The sequence below is a fragment of the Stenella coeruleoalba genome, assembly GCF_951394435.1.
Source record: "Stenella coeruleoalba genome assembly, chromosome: 3".
NCBI lineage: Eukaryota > Metazoa > Chordata > Mammalia > Artiodactyla > Delphinidae > Stenella > Stenella coeruleoalba.
Genome location: NC_137148.1, coordinates 64844176 through 64867030, shown reverse-complemented (window position 1 = coordinate 64867030; position 22855 = coordinate 64844176). Strand labels below are relative to the sequence as shown.

Sequence of the window (22855 nt, the reverse complement as noted above, 5' to 3'; positions counted from 1 at the left end):
CATATTTTAGATTCCACATATAAGTGATATCACATGGTATTTGTCTTTGTCTTTCTGACTTACTTCACTTAGTATGATAATCTGTAGTTGCATCTATGTTGCTGCAAATGGCATTACTTGGTTCTTTTTATGGCTGAGCAGTATTCCATTATATATATGTACCACATCTCCTTTATCCATTCATCTGTCGACGGACACTCATGTTCTTTCCATGTCTTGGCTATTGTGAATATTGTGCTATGAACACAGGGGTGCATATATCGTTTCAAATTAAAGTTTTGTCTGGATATGCCCAGGAGTGGGATTGCTGGATAATATGGTAATTCTATTTTTACTTTTCTGAGGAGCTTATCAATATATACAGTTTTCCATAGTGGCTATACCAACTTACATTCCCTCCAACAGTGTAGGAGGGTTCCCTTTTTTCCACATCCTCTCCAGCATTTATTCGTGGAGTTTTTAATGATGGCCATTCTGACTGGTGTGAGGTGCTACCTCATAGGATAGTTTTGATTTGCATTTCTCTAATAATTAGAGCTGTTGAGCATCGTTTCATGTGCCTATTGGCTATTCGTATTTCTTCTTTGGAGAAATGTCTATTTAGGTCTTCTATCCATTTTTTGATTGGGTTGTTTTTTTGTTGTTGAGTTGTATGTGCTGTTTGTATATTTTGGAAATTAAGCCCTTTTCAGTTGCATTGTTTACAAGTACTTTCTTCCATTCTGTAGGTTGTCTTTTCGTTTTGTTTATGGTTTCCTTTGTTGTGTAAAAGCTTGTAAGTTTGATTAGGTCCCATTTGTTTATTTTTGTTTTTATTTCCATTGCCTTGGGAGACTGACTTAAGAAAACATTGGCACAATTTATATCTGAGAATGTTTTGTCTATGATCTCTTCTAGGAGTTTTATGGTGTCACAGTCTCTTCAGCAAGTGGTGTTGGGAAACTTGGAACAGCCGCATGTAAATCAATGAAGTTAGAATACACCCTCTCACCATACACAAAAATAAACTCAAAATGACTTAAAGACTTCCATAACTTCTTAATTTGCTTTCTATTTCATGAAGATGAATGAGTTTCTAACCATTTTAGTAACTTGGTTAAAAAAAAAAAAGAAGGAAAGAAAGAAAAAGTACTAACAGTTGGATAAAAGGCTGAGAATTTATTTTAGTCCCAATGCACTCATATGCACTTTTAAAAGAAAATCTAGAAGTTCATCAGTCAGAAAATATGTTATAAAAGGAATTTAGAATAAATTAAGCATGTTCAAAGACTCTCAAGAGGGTCTTCAGAATGAAGCTGCCCTTGAGACATGATGTTAATCAAGTAATTGAAGGAAAAAAAAAAACTCAGCATGACTAAGTTCCTATTTACTGAGATATTTCTGGGTTCAACAAATGAGAAGATATAAAAGAATAGGTGTTTAGGTATTCCTAAATTGTATTTCTTATATTTTTACTACCTTCTTCAAAAACTCTCACACAGTCACTTCACTGAATTCCAGGATGTATAGATTGTTATAAATCATTGTGGCCAAGAGGTCTAGAAAAAAAGCCAGTCTCATTGTACCCCTTTATCTTCATAAAACAGAAGTTTAGGGGTCAGGACTTGCAGTTTATCAAGAAAACTGAATGACTGGCTTAGTCCAGACAGAACCATGGAGCATCAAAGCAAACTGTGAAACAAAGGAAGAGACCAGGAACGCGAATCAACTTACAAGGTTGAGTTCAGAAATAAATGGAGATTCACACAGGACCAAGTACAAAGAAAAGCAGAAAGATGAGCAAAGCAAGGTGCAAAATTCAATCAGGTTAGCAGAGGTAGGTCAGGAGTACCAGTTTCAGATCTCAGAAAGGGAAAGTGAGGCACTGCGGTTTGGAGTCACTGGCTGACCAGGCTCCCTGGTAGAGAGGAAAAGGCTCTAAATGGTCTCTGCAATACACCAGGTTGAAGCTGGTATTAGGTTCACCCCCACCCAATGTAATGCATGTGTTAATCCCTAAATACTTAGCTTCAAGGATCCTAATGTAGCTTTTACACACTTTTCACAGCCAAAATATTGAAAAGTTTCCTCCTGGTGTTCCTACAGCAAGGTGAGAGCAGACAAATAAATGACTGCACTTTTGTATGATCCTTACTTATAATTTCTTATGTAGTAAATGACCAAGGAACTCCAAAGAGACAAAATAATCACTTTATCTTCTAAGATTTCTGGTGCCTTCTTCTTTGAGTATAAAAATGTATACTAAAACTTTCATTGCACATTAAAGTAAAAAACTAAAAGGAAGGGGAACTATCAATCTAAGAAAGCACAGTGAATAGTGGCTAGACAGGAATCTATATCCTTTGAATAATATAAATCATAAAACCTCAGTATTAAAACCCTTCGACCTACTGAGATGCTTGGAAAGATTATGATGGAAGAAAAATGACTGTATTACACTCAAATTAGAAAGTCAGTATATTTCCATTCTTAAAAACCATGATCCCAATGCACCAAGACCTTACTCCCTAGTAATAATTGATCAAAGGAGAGAGATTACACTGCTTACTTGTACTGCAGTCAGTGAAAGATCAGAACCCATAAGAACCTACCAACAAAATACTCCAGACAAGTGCAAAATCTATGAAGTATAAGGAGTATATGCCCCACACTATAAAGGAAAGGAAATCTTCCAGCTTTTTCTAAGGCATCAATCAAATCAGAGTGAAGTGGCACAGACAGGATTTTGCTTTATGAAGCGCTGGCTTCCTTCAAGGTCATTCATGGCGATAATGCAAAGATATCTACAGTACCGTGCTTTCAGTCTCAGCTAGAGAACTGCCTAGGGTCCTTACTTAATGAGTTTACTAGCTGAGCTTCATCTTAATAGAAGCAGTTGAGTTCTTAAAAAAAAAACAATTTTTTAAATCTCAGCTCAGTGCAGTCTCTTTCACAACTATAAAAAAATAAACAATACTCCTATTATAAACTAATGAATACTAAGTTAAAATAAATGTGACATCCAAAGAGTCACTAAGTATTATTATTATTACATACACGAGTTTTTCTCATTTATTCATCATTCTGCTCAAAAACCTATAAAATATTTACCTTTTAACATTGAATCTCATATTTGTTGCTCTCCTTTATGCCTAATGACACCTTTCATTTACTAAACCTCAAATATTTGAAAGACAATCCAACTTACAAAGGTTATAAAAAGCCTAAACCAATGAATTGTGAAGCAAGATTAAAATTAGGTAGCAGATAAATCTGAAAATGTAGACTTAGTACATATATATTTTGAACTATCAGAATGTACCTATACATCCAAATTAAAAAGGAAAGAGGACCATTGAGTACTCTTCATATTATTCTAATACTATTCTTCTGAACGAGTCCAATTTGGTCTGTTACTTGGTCATCTCGTCTGACCTTTCAATGTAAAATTCATCACTGATGACCACTCATATATTTAGCCCTCTGGTTATATTTAAGTAATACATGTTAAACTAGCTTCTCTGAGAATATTATTATAATCAGAGGCCCTCAAAAGGATCATCACATTTTGCTTTTTCTCTAAGATCTTCCAGTCACACTCACAGGACAAGAACTACACCACAAAAACTAAAGATAAATTCCAGAGAGGTTCCCAAGGAGGACTTATGTATCCTCTTATAGCACTTCAGGGTTATAGGAGAAGCCAAGAAATTCTGGTTGTCTCTTTAAGTATGTCCATAAAAATGATCCAAATAATACTATTTAAAAGAATTTTACAATTTAAAAGTATCATAAAAAACTAAATAATAATGTTCAGTACAAATAATAATATTCAATACTAGTTATGGAGAAAACCTAAAAAACCTAACACAAACCGTAAAATGCCAGAAAAAATATTCTTTTCTAAACTCTCCTGAGACGTATGTCACTGCTTCTGAGGAGTGTTTTATTCCTTTTGGTATCCTTTAACATAGTGCCTAACACTCAGTAGATACTAAAAAATATTTGTTGAATGAAGTGGTGAGTTAAAAAAATGAAATTAAAAAAAATATAGGCACTAACTTACTGAGGTTAGTGGAGCATAATTTAGTATGCAGAAATAATACTTCACAAATTACTTAAAGTATTACCTAAAGCTTAGCATATATGGATAACCAATACTCAAAGGCATTTTTGTTTTGAAACATAATATTTCAATGAAAAATGTGTAATTTGTTTACTCCAAAGTTACTTTTGGTACTACTATTCAATAAACTACACAGTAACAGAGATGTCTGTAACTAAACATTCTTTATTAAAATAATTACAGATTAAATTTAATATACAATATAGTACAAAACCTTCAAAATGCAAATAACTAAATACAAACTAAATAACTCCTCTTAATAAACTCAGCCATATAGAAAACATTTAATCCTGCTATTTAACATGGATGTTGGATGTCCATTAAAAATATCCTTTAATTTCTCTCACCTACATGTTTCCAGGCACTGAAAAAACCCTAGTCTAACCTCTCTATGTCCTCCTATGCAAGCTCTTTATATCTTGCCTTCATAGTATTTTCCAACTGTCTGCCTTACACAAAGAGTCCTTGCTGGCATTGGCTTGTTGCTAGTCAGTATTTAGCTCTCTCTTTCTGTAGCGAAGAGAGAGCAACCATCTGCTTCCCACAGCTTTTCATTCCTATGATAGCTTTCTGCTCTTTCCTCTTCCAACTCAGAAACAGAAAGTAAGATAAAACAAAGCATCTTAGGTCCACAAGAAGCTGTAGAATACCCAGGGGAGTTTCCTCCCAATCAGGAAAATGCTTCCTTAGCAACCAAGTTACTAAGGCCAGTTAACCTCCCTTCTCTATCAATATTCAATTTACATTGAAACCCTTTTTGGTTAAGCCCAAATGAGCTTTCTGGCAGAGAAAAAGGTACTTCTGTCTTAAAGGAGCCACACCTCTTCTGAATATAAATGTGATTTGAACTTAACATAAAGTGTTAGGTGATTTCCTAACACAATGTAAGGTACTGGAAACATAGAAATGAAACCAAAATTAAGTGCAATCAACCAGCACAGGCCTAAAATGAGAGTGAAATATTTCAGAACAACCAGAGTTGAATACCATGGAGAATAAGAGATATAGAAAAGATGCTTTGTATCTGTCATGGTCTTATACTTGCCTTGTCTGATTTACGTCCCTTCCCCACAACCAACAAAGCCCAGGTTACCACTAAATAATCACAACATCAGTAAAATTCTAGAGAAAAGATGAATGGAAGAGAGAAGCACAGACGGTATCAAAACCAAGGAGTTTTCTTTCAGGCAAGAAAATAAAAAATTAAAACTAGTGAGGAAACAGCATTTCAAAGTTATGAACTAACTTAGAAGTAGTAAAAACTATAACACCTTTAAAGTAAAGAAGGTGTTTTTATAAAAACATACAAATATACAATAAAAATTCTCCTTCTTCCCAAGATTTCAAGCTGTGAGATGGAGGCTACATTCTTCTACGACTCACAATTAAATTATTATACTGCATTCCAGTTAAGGTAAAGAAAACGACAGAAATATTATACAATAGGTAATTAGTTGTCTTCTGATGTTCATTTTCCAGGTCTTGATGAAGCAAAATCCTCTGGTGAATAATTATTAAGTTTCTTTAAATTCTATATATAATGTAAAATGCAACAACTTGTATATAGTAATTTATAATAGGCACTATAAATCATCCTTTGGCAGTTTTGGTAGCAGTTCTCCAATATCCACATGCAATACCGCTACATCTCAAAACAATCCTTGCTACTAAGTCATAATACAGAATTTCAGAACCAGTTTTATTTTCTAGTGTTGTCACTTAACCTTTGCAGGACTCTCTATCCCACTTGCACAAGATTTATTCTGAAACAGTGATGCTGCCTTAAGGATGCTCTGATAAAAATTAACATTAGTTAATCCTTGGCTCCCATTATCCTATGTGATCCTCACAACCACCCTGTGAGGCAGGGGTTATTACCACACCCTTCCCCAGGTGAGGTGTTTGAAACTGAAAAAGAGTGGGGAAAGGAACATAAACTTTATGAAGCACCTACCACTTTCTCAGCAACGGTCAGGTGCTTTCTTCCATGACATAATTTAATATAGAGCCCCCAACTCCCCACTTCCTGACTCCCTCAAATATTTGGAATCTGTGTTTACAGATGAGGGATTTGAGGCTCAAAGAGGTTCAGTAACATGTTCAAAGTACACAGTTAAAGTGAGGAAAAGTAGGGATTTAAAACCAAATTTTCCCAACTCCGAAGCCCTTGCTCTTTCAACCATGCCACACCACCTGCTACCTAAAGCCCACGGCAGCCCCATTATGCTACTCTCTGAATCCCTTCCACTGACATTAGCAATCATCAAGGATCTAACTAACATTTTCTAAATGTGAGTCATGAGCTGTTAGGAGGTTCTGAAGTCAACTGGTGGACTTCAGCATTTTTAAAAAAACAAAATAGAGCAGAATAGATTAATAAGTAGGTAGATCAAAAAGAATAAAAATTATTTCTCATGAACCTTGGTTTCAGGTATGTGTGTATGGAGGGTACTGGGTCCTGATGTAAAATGTATTTCTTAGTGTGGGTATATATCAAAAAAGTCTGAAAGCCACTGGTCTCAGAGGATGCTCTCACTCAGACCTGGAGCATGGAAAGACTTATCAAGGGACTGGAAACTACTCAATGCTCAGCTCTGTTCATTTAAAATTAACATCAAGAAACACAAGACAGGAAGCCCCTTCTCAGACAAGGAAGAAAAAGGATTACCTAGAATCAGCATAGGAGGAGGATGCTGATTGTATAATTACATACCTCCTTCACAGCAGCTCCAGTCCATCAAGTAGATGGTATGGTTTATTTTTTACAGCACTAATTATGTAATTATCCATAACATTAAATCAGTTCCACCTGATTCAGTCTATCAGAGGTTTCCTGAAATATTCATTTGTTTATTATTTTTAAAAAAGAACGCTAAACTACCAATCATCTTACATGTAAAAGCTCCAGTGTGGAAGCTGGCAAACTTTTCTTGAAAAAGATCTTCTGTCAAATACGTCACTTTCGGTCCTTTGTGATAACTGGTGATCGAAATTTCATCTTAATATACCTTGGCACTTCTACAAGCAACAGATTTCAGACAATACTTGGATATTTCCATTTATTTTATGTAAAGTTATTTTTCACCCTTAGGCACGTAAATACAAAAATAAACTTTAAGAAATATTACTGGCCACTTCATTTAATAAGTACCATTTAATAAACAGACAAAAAAATTGATAATGACAAAATATTTACTGTAACATTGCTGACTTTTAGTAAGTTAACAGTATTTCAGAGAGAAGGGAATTTTAGAAAGTTCAAATCCAGAAAAATCAAGATACAGGCTACATTAGTTTCTGGCATTAATATGCCAGGCACTGGGCTAGATGCTAAGGACACAGCGGGGATCGAAGTGATCTAACCAGGTCAGTGCTTAGAGTCTAGGAGCAAGGTTGAAACCACTATTCCAGTCTGAAAATGTTTTGTTCTCTCCCTGTAAAAATAGTCCATCCACATTTTTAATAAAGCCTCCTTAATAGGAGCATTTCAGGTACTAGTGAAAGAAATATTGGGAGCTATATTGGTCCAATTATATAAGTAGCAATCTACATATATGAATGTCCTTAGTTCTAGGCAATAATTTTGTAGTAAAACAATATTCTATATAATAGTCCTTACCTGACACTTAAAAAAAATCCTGCCAAGTAGCTAATTTCATTCAAGCTAAAAAACAAACAAAAAAAAACCCCAATCTTTTAAACATCCAAAGATTGCAGTTTTCCATGATATTTCACATTCCCATTTCAACATTCAATTTCTTTAGACTTTTTGAGCCCTGCATAGAATATTATGCTGATGGGCATTTCTTTCACTCCAGGAAAAAAAAAATATATATATATATATATATATATTTTTTGTTGTTGTTGTTGTTGTTGTTTGTTTGTTTGTTTTTTTGTGGTACGCGGGCTTCTCACTGCTGTGGCCTCTCCCATTGCGAAGCACAGGCTCCAGACGCGCAGGCTTAGCGGCCATGGCTCATGGGCCCAGCCGCTCCGCGGCATGTGGGATCTTCCCAGACTGGGGCACGAACCCGTGTCCCCTGCATTGGCAGGCGGACTCTCAACCACTGAGCCACCAGGGAAGCCCCAGAAAATATTTTTTAAATTAACCTTTTCAACTTAACTAAGGAGGACTTCCCTGGCAGTCCAGTGGTTAAGATTCCATGCTTCCAGGACTTCCCTGGTGGTCCAGTGGTTGAGAATCTGTCTTGCAATGCAGGGGACCCCTGATCAGGGAACTAAAATCCCACATGCTGCAGAGCATGCGTTTTACTCTGTGGCATATATTTACACTCTAAATTAGACAAAATTAAAATTTACTTTGCCTTTGAACATTTTCATAATACCTCAAGAAAAACACAAAAATGGTATTGTGGGATTGGGGTCTGCTGTATTAATAGTTATTTACTTTAAAAATCCACTTATCTATCAGCATTAGATTCATTAAATCAATAAATAAATACTGACTGACTATTACAGGTACTTTTATTTGCATCTACACACATTAAATATAACAGACTTTCTAGTATGTTAGCATTACTTTAATAATTACATTTTCAAATACTAGTGGTAATCATGCTTATTACTCATCATTTACATTTATCAACATGTCTATACACCAGTCTAAAAATAGCAGTTGCTTTACAGAGAAATTATTAACACTGAGAACAGTAGCTTGTCATTTATCCATTATATATTTTAAAAAAACCCCACAATATTCTAACATATGAGTCTATTTCAGACATACAAAATATTACTCATCCTAGAAGCCACTTAACAACATCCTTAGGGCAAATGTGTATATTTGAAGACCTGGTTACATCAGAAGATCATCAATCTCTGAATATGTTCTTTTGGCAATTGAGATCATCTCCTGTTACTGATTCTCAGCTTTACGCTTCAGGGAATTTATGATAGGTTGTTTTTTGTTCAGGGCTCCCTATAATATTCTACCTGCCCTGGACTAAGGCAAGTCCCAGTTAGTGGACTACAAGGCCCTAGGACAAAAATCCCTTTTTCCAGTAGCATACTATTACTATTTTTATGAATCTATCATTTTCACAGTTTTAAAAAATTTAATCTGAAGGTGTAACCTCAGGCTTTAAAGTAAAGAAGATAGTAAATGAATAAATAAAATATTCTCAATACCCATCTCTGATACCTCATCAAAAGGAAGAAATGGAACTTCAGACAGAAGAATCCAAACTTCAATAATATAAAAAAATAACTGACCAACCTAAAATAAATATTTATGGGTATCTAAATTGAATGAATCAAAGGGCAAAAACTGGGCCATCTCTATTCTATGAAACTGATTCAGAATTTCATAAATGAAGAAGTTAGAGATAAAAATAAAATGCAAAGCAATGTCAGACAAAAGCTAGCTCTACAGGAAGGACTTTCAGGCGTTTCCCTCTTCTAAGCATTCATTAATAATTTTTACTACTCATTATTAACAATCAATATCCATGTTGAATATTCATCTCATTGTTTCCTTTTATTTAGAGTAGTTTAATGTTAAACATGATAAAAAAAAAACTTACACCCTGTTTCTTCATTCTAGTCATTGTAGTCTTTATCCAGTGAGTTAATTTAGAACCTTACAAAATACATTTTTTAAATTTACTTATTTATTTATTTTTGGCTGTGTTGGGTCTTTTTGCTACACGCGGGCTTTTCTCCAGTTGTGGCGAGTGTGGGCTACTCTTCATTGAGGTACACAGGCTTCTCATTGCGGTGGCTTCTCTTGTTGTGGAGCACGGGCTCTAGGCACGCGGGCTCAGTAGTTGTGGCTCACAGGCTCTAGAGCGCAGGCTCAGTAGCTGTGGTACACGGGCTTAGCTGCTCCGTGGCATGTGGGATCTTTCCGGAACAGGGCTCAAAACCGTGTCCCCTGCATTGGCAGGTGGGTTCTCAACCACTGTGCCACCAGGCAAGCCCACAAAATATTTTTAAAGTTTAGTAGTTATTTTGCAATAATATTCACATGAGTTTTAAAGGTTAATGACTAATTTTCCTCAAAAAATTGTCTAACATGAATATAGAGCCTTTGCTCCCACTTCCATTCTCAAACTATTGTTTTATTTATGTAAATAAGGCTTTGATAAGACTTTCCACAATAAGCTCATATTTGTTAAAGCATTTAACATGTTAAATCATGTTTTTCACTAGTGTTAAATGATATCTTAATTTCTCTAAGAAAAGTCTTCAGTTAAATCCAAAAAGTCCTAAGTTGATAAAGTGAAGTATTAGCACCAACATTCACTTATAGAAATTAGTGTTACGGACTTCCCTGGTGTCACAGTGATTAAGAATTCGCCTGCCAATGCAGGAGACACGGGTTTGAGCCGTGGTCGGGGAAGATCCCACATGCCGCGGAGCAACGAAGCCTGTGTGCCACAACTACTGAGCCTGCACTCTAGAGCCCACGAGCCACAACTACTGAGCCTGCATGCCACAACTACTGAAGCCCGTGTGCCTAGAGCCTGTACTCTGCAACAAGAGAAGCCATTGCAGTGAGAAGCCCGTGCACCACAACAGAGTAGTCCCTGCTCGCCACAACTAGAGAAAGCCCGTGTGCAGCAACGAAGACCCAACACAGCCATAAATAAATAAATAAAAATTTAAAAAAAAAGAAATTAGTGTTATGTATAATAAGATATTCAAGAACCAGTGTTGATTATGTTGGCTCCTGTTGAAAATATTCACTTACATTTATAAGATTTTAAATTGAAGCAATGAATTTCTCTTGGTCACTGGTAAAGAAAAGATCTTGTTCAAAAATTGCCACAGTCTTGTTATTTCACAAACTCAGAAATGTCACAAGCAAATCATATAAACTACTCTCAACAATAAATGTCTTATCTAATGATTAACCTATAAGAACTCCTGCTCCCCAAAACCAGAACTAAGTTACCCCAATATATTTAGTAGATTTCTGAATATCATCTCACTCTTTCAAGTATCATTTTAAATTATATTTTAAAAATTCAAAAAAGACATAGTTTATGATTTTCACAAATTACTTCACTTATATGTTCCATTATATTTCACTTTGATTTTTAAAATCCTGTTTATTAAAGGTTTAAACTCACAGGCATAAAAATCATGAATCCAGCTACCCTTCTACAGTCAAGACTGCCGGTTCTGGTTAGAACAAAGAAGTGAGTTGACTTTGCACTTCATACATGGCCAATTTTTTAAAAAATCTTTTTAAAGCAACTATTAGTAGAGGCATTCTTTCAAATAAATAGGAAAGGTGATATACAGATATGGATCAGGCTTTAAATTCTAAAGAGAATTCAGAGGTCCCCTGGCTCAGTCTTCTACACAATGCAGGACTCCTTTCTATAATATTAGAGGCTAGGTTATAAACTGGTGGCCTAAGGACCATTTGAACCCATACACATGGTTTATTTGGCCTGCACAGTTTGTTTGTTTTTCAATTAAACCCACCTGGAGCTGCATTTCTACTATCCCTTTGGATGAGCCATTCCCTCTCCACTTCTCCACAGCTCCCACCACTTCCCATCACCCCACTTCACTCATTCATCATCTGCCTGGTGCTTTAAGCATCTGAACATTTCCATCAGTGACTACTGTTATGGAGAAAGGGTTATCTACTCTGTGGCTGAACATCTCCATGAAAGGGAAGGGAACTCACAACTTTGCAAGTTGACCAATTTCACTATAGGCAACTCTAAACAGTAGAGAGACTTGTCTAGAATAATTTCCAGACACAAACTAATTCTATCCTCAGAAACAAAATGAGTCTACTCTGTCTTCCACAGGAAAGCCTTCTAGATATCTTAAGACAACTAACCTTCCTAGGTCTTCAGAGCTCCCAAATAGTCCTCATAATAATATATTTTCAAGCCCACCCATGGCATGCTTCTTTGAATGGATAAACCCTACTTATGATTTATTTTCAGCTATTATTTATGGATTCATTCATTATGCATTCTAGCTATCAATGTTGCTCTTCACATGTAATAATGTAATATTTCCTTTAGATCAGTGATTTTTAAATTTTCTGGTCTCAATACTCCTTTATACTTTTAAAATTCATTGAGGATTCCAAGGAACTTTTGTTTGAGAGTTATATATATGGATATTTACTATATTAGAAATTAAAATTGACTTTTTAAAAAAATTTGTTAATTCACTTTAAAAATACATAGTAATATAACAGCAAATTTCTATGAAAAATAAATGTTTTCCAAAATAACATAAATGAGTAAGTAAAGCAGTATTGTTTTACATTTTGCAAATATTTTTAATGTCTGACTCAATTAAAAACAGCTGGATTCCTATAACTATTTCTGCATTCATTCTGTTGCAATATCACACATAGGTAGCCTCTGGAAAACTCGGGGAGAATGGAAGTAAACAATACTTTAATATTGTTAAATAGTTTTGACCTTGTGGACCCCTTGAAAGGGGTCCCTCCAGGGGCCCCTCTTTCAGGGACCCTCCAGGGGTCCCCAGACAATATTTGGAATCCATTTATAAATGCTTTCATTAGTGTAGCTTAGGTTCCAGTTATTTTCTCTAGCATCCATGGCATTCTTTTCACTTATCTTGAGCTTATGGTCAACTAAAATCACTCGCTCTTTCTCAAACAAATTTCCGTCATGTCAATGCAGACCTTATACATAAATTTCCCTACAGCTGCCATTTTGTTGGCTTCAGATTACCCTTTGGTAGTAGACGCTGTTGGTGCCCTACCCAGGTCCCCTTAAGGCCGGTGTAATTGTTGGCTGATAACACACAGCAGCCCCCTTCTCTGAAGAATTTCTCAGTAATACTGGAGCCATCTTGCTTGGGAAGCTATGTCTATCTCTACGTCAGCCAGTGACTGACTGACAAACCAATAACTTACAGAGTACAAAAGGTCAGCCTCAAGGACACAAAGTAGGACTAATTCTGAGTATCTGTACTCCGGAGCTTCAAGGAGATCAGACTAAAGTTAGTCTCTAGTGAGACCATAATCTTCCTTAGCTTTTATCCCTTGTTCTGTCCTGCTTCTGGCACTCTTTTTCTCCTAAGAATACATCCCTAATAAGTCATTTTAACAGGAATCTCCATATCAGGCTCAACCTAAGACATTTTTTATCTCATCAAGATTATTGCAATATCAACTCTACCATACATCATATTAGCTAACCATCTCAGCTGTACACCATCTCAAATATGCTAAGAATTGTATTATAAAGTACTGCAGTGGTTTCTCAAAGTGTGGTGGTCCCTGTACCAGCAACATCAGCATAACATGGGAACTTAGAATTGCAAATTCTCAGGCCCCAGTCCAAACCTACTGAATCACAAACTCCATCACAGAGATGTGCTGTAAGTAACTAATCCACCACTGTTGAACATTTTAGTTTCTATTTTTCCTATTATAAATAACGGTAAAATGAATATACTTGCATGTAAAACTTTGTGTACATTTCTGATTATTTTATAAGTATTTGTCTGCAATTTACTTTGATGTAAAAGTACTGCATCAAAAAAGAAGATGTATTGATACATGAATCAGGAATGGATATGTAATACAGCAAACACAGCAAAATGTTAATGGTAGAATCCAGGTGATGAGTACATGGATGTTCATTGCAAAATTCTTTCAACTTTTTCATATGTGTTTGAAATTTGTTGGGAAATGTTGAAAATAAAAAATGTTGAAAAAATATATTTTATGAAGCTAAATTCCTAGAATTGGAATAGACTGTTCATAGTATGTGCACGTCTTCAAACTTTGTAAAGTTAAAACATCAACCAGAAAGTGTCAGTTCCCTCACACTGTCAACACCACTTTTTAGTGCTTTTCAAATGTCTGACAACTTGTTAGGCAAAAACTAGTAATTTATCTCTTAAATCATCATCTCCATGTGTATTTTTTAAAGCTAATATATAATGAACTGAAAAGCTTCCCAACATGCTTGGCTTCAGATAGGATGTTGGTTACTTGAACCAGGAAACAGTAATCAAGATTTGAACACCTACTCGGGGGCACTTACCTTATTACCTACCCTCAGGAATAACTTGCAAGCTAAACTGTACAGGCGAGAGTTACTTCCAGGCCAGCATCATACACAGTCAGAGGGGGTTAGTGCTGGACTGTCCAAGGGAACTGATTTAACAGGTCCTAAGAAAGGACTCTTACTTCACAAAAAAGTCTCCTTTCCCATTTTACCAGGATACTCAGAATTCTAAGCATTAGAGTTCTTTCTTTATGTTAAAGCAATTAGATTCCCACTGATTCAATTTTCTTTTTTTTTCTTTTGCGGTACGCAGGCCTCTCACTGTTGTGGCCTCTCCCGTTGCGGAGCACAGGCTCCGGACGCACAGGCTCAGCGGCCATGACTCACGGGCCCAGCCGCTCCGCGGCATGTAGGATCCTCCCCGACAGGGGCACGAACCCGTGTCCCCTGCATCGGCAGGCGGACTCTCAACCACTGCGTCACCAGGGAAGCCCCTCAATTTTAAAATTCAAGTATTTTACTTCAATATGGGTTCCACGTAATTATGGTGCATCCATAGGATGGAATGCAATGGAGATATTAAAAAAGAACTATGGATATCTACATCTACTGACATGAAAAGATATCCATGCTATGCTTGTTCATTGCAGAACACAAGTATGTATGTGTGTGTATGACAGAAATATGTATAAGGATACTTACTAAAATATTAATAGTTGTTACCTCCAGTTGAAGGACATATGGGAGTTTTTTTACTCTTTTAATATATTTCTCTACTGTTTATTTTTACAATAGATATATAAAAAATTTTATTAACAATATAAAGTACAATAAGGCTATTTGCATTTTGATAAAAAGAAAATTGAAAATATCCCAGAAAACCATTAAGCCGTTATTAGCACCTTATTAAATTTTAATTTAGCAAGATTTTCAAGTCAAGGTTAAGTTGCCTAAGGAATGAGACCCGGATCCAGCATATTTTAAAGGACATAGGAGAAAAATTAAAGGCAGACTAGGTAAAGAGATCTCCATCCATGTATTAAGCAGCTGAGGTATAGGCCTGTATTATCCTGGTGGGATTTTACTGGGAAAAAATCAACAGGCAACAGAAGGCATCTGTGGTCTTTAGATGCAAGAGAAACCAAAAGGGTGAAGGCTTACTACAATCTGTATAGACCCGGAGTGAATCTTAACTTTACCACAGTTCCTGCTCTCAATGTTATCGAAAATAACCTCCTACAAATGATGTTCACTTCTCCCCCTACAGCAGGTCCAGGATCTGATGGCAGTTAATTTTTAAAATATATTATTTATCAGATTTAAATTTTTACTTTATACTTTACAAAGACTGAAAAGGAAAACATGACATGTTAAATCACTCACCTCCATGGGAAGACATGTTTGTACACGGGCAGATGTTCCTCGATGTGACACTGCAGTCCCATTTTTAATTTGAAACTGTGTTTTGCACATGTAGCCATCAGAACAGTCCTGTGTTCCATCACCAAACAATACATAAGAAAATGCCAATTATTGTAAGAACTCATCATTCTAAGATCTACAGCATCTCGTAAGTTCCAAACCGAGCAATGAAAAACTAAGTATATTAAATGAGATAATACGGATAAAGAAATTCATCCAATACCCCTGTACATAGTAGGTAATCAATAAATAGAAAATTTAATCCCCTACTTTTCATACCTATTAATGATGTTTCCTCTTCTCTTAGATTAAATCCCTTTTATTCCCCAAGCATTTCAAAGCATAGAATTCATAGAACACAATGGGTTGGCAGCTGTTTAAAAATATCTAAACTTATAGAAATATCTTGTCACATAATTAATACTGATGTTCATGGCATATACAGAAATAGAAATTTTAGGAGGACATGCATCTTGAAGCTAGAAGGGACCCTCTATTTCAATTTCTTGTTCAAGGGAAGATCTCTATTAAAAGGTCCCAGAGAGGTAATCATTCAGCACCTTCCTAAGCACTTCCAGGAGCCTGCACTTCACTCCCTTACATGACTACCACCTCCATTTTGGCATATGACACATTGTTCATTGAGAAAGTTTAGTTCTACATTGCACTAAAATATTTCCCTTTAACCTTAATTCACTGGTTCTAGTTCTGCCCTCTAGAGTCTAAACTCTTTTCCACAGAGCCATTATTCAAAGAGTTGAAGACAATTACCACCATTTTCAAATGTTTGTTGTAAGATATGATTTCGAAGCCCTTCACCAGTTGCATTTCTCTTCTGTTTTTTATACTTGCTGTTAAATACACTAATGGATGATGTTCATCTAATTGTGGTAAGTTTCATTTTTTTTAAGGCAAAACTTGTTTGAACTTAATGAAGTTGTGTAAAAATGTAATAACTTGTCATGCACAAACATACTCACATATCAATGAATATTATTAATTCTCCACCAAAATGTCACACTAACATTCATATTTTAACAGAATTAAAATAATTATAATTAAGGAAAACATGGTTACTTAATTTGACGTAGTAAAAAAAAAAAATACAAAATAGCATCCAAACTAAAAAATTCATAATTTACTTAAATACTTTTACTAAGATTAAAATACCCAGTTTTTAACTATAAAATAAGACAATTTTAGAGTGTTTGTGAGCTATTTAATATTGAGTATTTTTTAAAATTTGTGTCATGACAACTATGTAAGAGCATTTGATATTAGGTAACTATCCTGGGTTGAATTGTATCCTCCCAAATTTCATGTCCACCGGGAACTTTGTTGGTGACCTTATTTGGAAATAGGGTCTGTGCAGATGTAATCAAGTTAATATGAGATCATACTGGAATAGACTAGACCCTAAATCCAATATGACTAGTGTAGTTATAAGAAGAGGGACATTTGGCTACTACAAGCCAAAGAATGCCAAGGATTGCCATCAACTACCCAGAAGCTAGAAAAGGCACAGGAAGATTCTTCTCTAGAGACTTTGGAGGGAGCATGGCCCTGCTGACACCCTGATTTCCAACTTCCAACTTCCAGAATTGTGAGAGAATAAACTTCTGTGTTTTAAGCCACGCAGTTTGTGGTACATTATTATGGCAGCCCTAGGAAACTAATACAGAAACTATATTTTCTGAGAAATCTGGTGGCACCTTTTTAATACCTCCCAGTTAGTTAGGCTGTCATCCCGCCAGGACTCACACAGGGGCCGCCCTGCTGTCTGGTCATGATCAACACTAGTTCTGATTGACTGCAGCCAACTCATTCAGACTGGTTGATGCCACTACCATAGGTTGTTAAATATTTTGAATATCCTTCCTGCCTGTAAAGTAAGCTATTAGGCATCGAATACTATCATCTTTTATTATTTCACTAAAGTTCTACATTTTGTAGATGGAATTATTGTTTTAAATTCTAGTGAAAGCTATTCTCGTTTCTACTAGATTTGAACCAGAAAGATAAAACCCTGGCAGTGTTGGCAGCCATCATGTGATTAAATGGAGCCTGAGAATAAAGCCAATGTAGAGGAAAGCAAGGCCATAATATGCAGAGACCAGATCCTGATTACACTATTTATACCAATCATACCTGAAGCTAGCTCTACCCTCAAATTTTTCAATTACATGGACCCCAAAAGTCCCTTCTTTGCTTCACCCAACTTAAGTTGGATTTTCTGTCACTTGTAACCAAAATAATCTTTTTATAAAGTGACCTATATTGCATTGAGTAGTTTAAAATGAGACTTTCTACTGTATTATATTATCACTCTCACTATGATAATCAATACCTGATTATATAAAAGATTTACCAAATACAATAAAACCATAATAGTATGTGTTTCTGAGAAAAAGTACTCACAGTCTGCAATTTAAAAATAATCTAGCGACTTTGTAGCCAGCAACTTTGCTAAGTTTGTTTATAGACTATTTTTGATTTTATAATTATAATATTTGTATCATCCATTAATAAAGATGTTTTCAGGGCTTTCCTGGTGGCGCAGTTGAGAGTCCGCCTGCCGATGCAGGGGACGTGGGTTCGTGCCCCAGTCCGGGAAGATCCCACATACCGCGGAGCAGCTGGGCCCGTGAGCCATGGCCGCTGAGCCTGCGTGTCCGCAGCCTGTGCTCCGCAACGGGAGAGGCCACAACAGTGAGAGGCCCGCGTACCGCAAAAAAAAAAAAAAAAAAAAAAAAAAAGATGGTTTCACTTCTTTTCCAAAAAAAAATTTAAAAAAATAAAAATAATCTAGCAACAGAGAAAAAAAATCATAGGATATTCAGAGAAAAGTCAGAGCTAAACTGTGTGTACTGAGTATAATTCATCAAATGAGGATAAATGTTCTATTTCATATTTTCTATACCTGAGTGCTGGTCATACAACCTCTTCCTAAGGGAAGCTACAATTGAGTAAAACTCTAATTACAATGCAAAATACACCTCCTTTGACATCAAAGAGGTGAGTCAGAAATTCCTGTATACCTATGTTATAAAATCTAAATAAATTATCTGGTATCTTTTAAGATAGAGACATTATTTTCAGTATTATTTATAATTTAAGCAATTTAAATCTCTGTTTTAGGCAATTTCTGATACTATTTATTAGTGTCTATAGGGAGGTGCAAAAGAGTTTTTGACTCAGCCTATATTTGGTCATGGTGATTTTCTTTTCAGTATCAATCTCTTAATAGTCAAGATTAGCCTTGAAAAATTAAATATAGAAAAAGGAGAGTTTTATAGCATTTCAAACATTTACTTCCACATAAGTAGGCCTTTCTCCCACATCATTTTAATTTAAGGCAGAAAAAGTTTTATTCTTCACTGTTGAAGGATGCTTTTTTAGAGACAACAAACATAAAGGTATGAAAACTGCCCTCTGAACTGGCACTACAGTAAATCAAGGCCAGTAAACAAAGTTGAACTCAAACCTCCCCCTGAAAATTCCAGTGGACATTCTGCTCCAGCGTCCCTGCATTCTTTTTCTACTTACAATTTAACATTAACCTCCTTTACTTTTTTAACATTGATTAGTTTTACTTCCTCCAGTTGATCCTAAGATCAGGGCCTAGTCCCCATCCCTAGAGAAAGAAAGGTTGCAAAGGGAAGCCAGGGTCCTTACTCTAGAATCTAGACTGTCCTCCACATAAAAACCTCATCCCCACAGAGTCTGAAAACACTCCGGACCTGCATGGGAGGAGGTGGAACAAAAGGAACCTTACAGCTTACCCAGTTCAACCCTCCTGCTTTAGCGATAAGAAGGTGAAGGACTGAAGCACTTTTAAGCTGTGTTACAGCTAATTAGGGGCAGAGCTAGAAGTAGAAGGCAAGCTTCTTGGCCTGTGTTCTTTCTACTACACTAAGCAAGTTCTGCCAGAGAGCAGGATCATGGTAGAAAGATCTTTACTTATGCTCGCGGACTGGTATACGCCAGGCTCTGCACATGGAATAACAAGCTCAAGCCACTCAAAGTGCGGTCTGGGGACCAGCAGCCTCAGGGTCACCTGGGAGCTTGTTAGACATGCAGAATCCCAAGTCCCACTTCAGACCTTCTGAATTGGAATCTGTATTTAACAGGATCCCAGGTGATTTGTGTGCACATTTGGAAGCACTGAGGCAGGGAGCACTGCAATCCCTGCGGGACAGCAAACTGACTGCATTAAACAGTGGTTCTCAGCCCTAGCTGCACATCTGAATCATCTGAGGAGTTTTCAAAATGCTGTTGCTGGGGTCCACCCTCAGACTGGTGAAGTAAGAATCTTCCCAGTAGCGTCTAATGAAAAGCCAGGGTAGAGAACCACTGCACTAAATTCACTGGAGTCCCCTTCTGAACTCTGAGAACAGAGCCAACCACAGACTCTGCAGCTGCCTCTCCAGAAAAGGCCACAAACAGCTCCCAACTTTCAGGAATTCCAGGGCTCACTCGGAGCACTCCACATACTAAACTTGCCTCTGTGGATGCTCATCTTGGAGCTTCGACTGTGCTGAGACTGCTTTTTATATGGTCTTCACTACCACCTCAAACCCTACTCTCTGGCAACTTGCCCAGCCTTGACCTGGTCATCTGTAACAGCCAGTAATCTCATAACTTAAAACCTTCCCATGTCCAACTACACTTCTGCCATCAGGACTCCCTGCTGCCCACTGCCACGAAGCAGGTTGCTCCACAATGTCACTGTAGAAGAGAAACTAATAGGAAATGCAGGTGCTGTATGTAACCCAGACACCACTAATAAAAAGAGAACACATCCTCACAGTCAAAACTCCTCAGGTCATCTAGATGGAATGCCCTTCACCTTATGCCAAAACAAGGAATAAAGATTTAAATGAGGAAAACAATACCATAAATGTGTTCACAATGAAAACACTGGAAGATTATAAACTCCTTTATCTATCTATCTATCTATTTATTTATTTTGTGGTACGCGGGCCTCTTACTGCTGTGGCCTCTCCCGTTGAGGAACACAGACTCCGGATGCACAAGCTCAGCGGCCATGGCTCATGGGCACAGCCGCTCCGCGGCATGTGGGATCTTCCCGGACCGGGGCACGAACCCGCGTCCCCTGCATCGGCAGGCGGACTCTCAACCACTGCGCCACCAGGGAAGCCCTATCTATTTATTTTTATTTTTTTATTTTTTATTTTTGGCTGTGAGGCTTGCAGCATCTTATTTCCCCGACCAGGGATCAAACCCGTGCCCCCTGCAGTGGAAGCACAGTCTTAACCACTGGACTATCAAGGAATTCCCTAAAAGTTTTTAAAGGATATTTAAAAAGTAAATAAAAATCTTGAAGTCATGTAAAATAATGATAAATTCTACTGCATGGAAAAAATTCTAAACACCATAAAGTCAAAAGGCAAATATTAAAATGTGAAAAAAAGATCTGTAGCTCAAATCATAGAAAAGGACTAATTTTTTCAATATATAAATAGCTTTAATTTCCTCAGCATATTAATAGTTCTCACAAACCAATAAGAGGAACAGCCCAATAGAAAAATAAGCAAATGATATAAATAGACAGTTCACTAAACAGGAAGTATACATGGATTTTAATCATATAAAAATATGTTCAATGTTACCCATAAGAAAAATGCAAATTAAAACTATGTGATACCATTTTTTACCTATCAGATTGGCAAAGATCAGAAAGCCAAAGTGAAATACACTCTGTAGACAAAGATGTGGATAAAACAGGCAGGCGCTCTCATACATTGCCAAGGGCAGGGTAGTTTAAATTAGTATAACCTCCCTGTAGAGCAAGTTGACAATAACTATCTAAACTTAAAATGCACATACCTTCCATCCAGAAATGCTACTTCCAGGAATTTATCGTACAGATACAATTGCATATGTAGAAAGTAAAATTCATGCAATGATATGTATTAAAGTATTGTTTTAATAGCATAGTATTGGAAATAACCTAAATGCCCATAGGTGAGGATTGGTTAAATAAATTATAGTATATCCAAATAATAGAATGCTATGCAGTCATAAAAAAGTGACTATAAGTATTCATATGGAATAATAACCAAAATAGATCATTAAGTTAAAAATATGCAGAACAGCATGTATATATGTATATTATCCTACCATTTGTTTAAATATAAACGCATATGCTTGTGTACATTGAAGATATCTGAAAGGACACCCAAGACATTGGTATGAATAATGACCTCTGAGGTTTGGGTAAGGAGGGTGGGAAGGTTAGGAAGGAAACTTACTTTTTTAGTGTACAAACCCTTTTGTGCCTATATACAAAAAACACTTCATGTTAAACAAATACTTCATTGATTGACTTTTGAACATATGCCTCCAGGCCAGCGCAATGCTGCAATGGATTCCAACGTGAACTTTTCAGGAGAAAATGTTCTGGAGGCCTTATAGAACCCTAGAGAGACAACCAAGTTTTCTAGTGTAGTACTGACTGCATACTAAGGATTTCCTAACAGAACATGTTTAGGTCTGCTTTCCTACAAGCTGTCAAAAGCTATGCCACTCAGACAGTTATGTTATGCCTGCTGGAATCGAGCTACCCAAATAACTATGGGGCTCTTGTAGCTGAATTTTAATAAGCTTTTAACAGTCTACTCTAGAAAAACACTGCTGTCTAAAAAATTAGGTGGTTATCTAAGAGCCTCAGCCCTGCTTTGGAATAAAGGATTGCATATAGGATGTAAACTCAAGTTAACTGCCCATAATGATCAGCTGCAGGAAGGGCTTGTCAAGGCCACTGGGGAGGAATTAAGACAAGAGGAAGTTTCTACGTCACTGCTGGCACTGAACAAACAACAGGACCTTCAAGGCCAATGGAACCCTGAGGAACAGGCCAAACCTAAGCCACAGATCTCAAGTGGTTATTCTTTCCTCTGTAAGAGATCAAACCAATACTACCAGTAACTGCCCAGAGCTAATTAATCTTGGGGTCAAAAAAAAAAAAGAAAAACTGCTGCTGAAAAGCAAAGCTTACACTGGGTAAGTCAGACACTAAACTAATATCTGTTCATTTTTTTAAAGCCTGAAAGTTAGATGGTGTATGAAGGTAACTGTTAAGGATTTAGAGATCCTCCAGAACACAATTTTGAATATATTAAAACATCTCCTCGTGCCCCAACCCCCACCCAATCTCACTAACCGATACTGCTACACCTTCCCAATATGTTTGTGGATGTTGACCATGGCTGACTCTGATGCCTCTGAGTCAGTATCAAGAGTGACCAGATCCAGTCAAAGTGATTCATGGGTAACTGCCAGCCTTTGACTCAGGCAAAAATTCAAAAGAGCAAAAACTCAA

The 22855-nt window shown here is 36.6% G+C and overlaps 1 protein-coding gene across 5 annotated transcripts in view; it reads right to left on the bottom strand.

The window, feature by feature from the left end:
* Nucleotides 1–22855, bottom strand: part of ATG10 (autophagy related 10) — a 222941-nt gene that overhangs the window by 149860 nt on the left and 50226 nt on the right. For 4 of the 5 annotated variants that reach the window (XR_013827657.1, XR_013827658.1, XM_079917357.1 and 1 more), the window contains exon 3: nt 15472–15579. The exons of the other annotated variant lie outside the window; for it this stretch is intronic. Coding sequence is in view for 2 of the 4 variants with exons in the window: in XM_079917357.1 (XP_079773483.1) it covers nt 15472–15579 (108 nt within the window). In the remaining 2 variants the exon portion in view is untranslated. The remainder of the gene's footprint in view (nt 1–15471; nt 15580–22855) is intronic. 5 annotated transcript variants of the gene reach the window in all.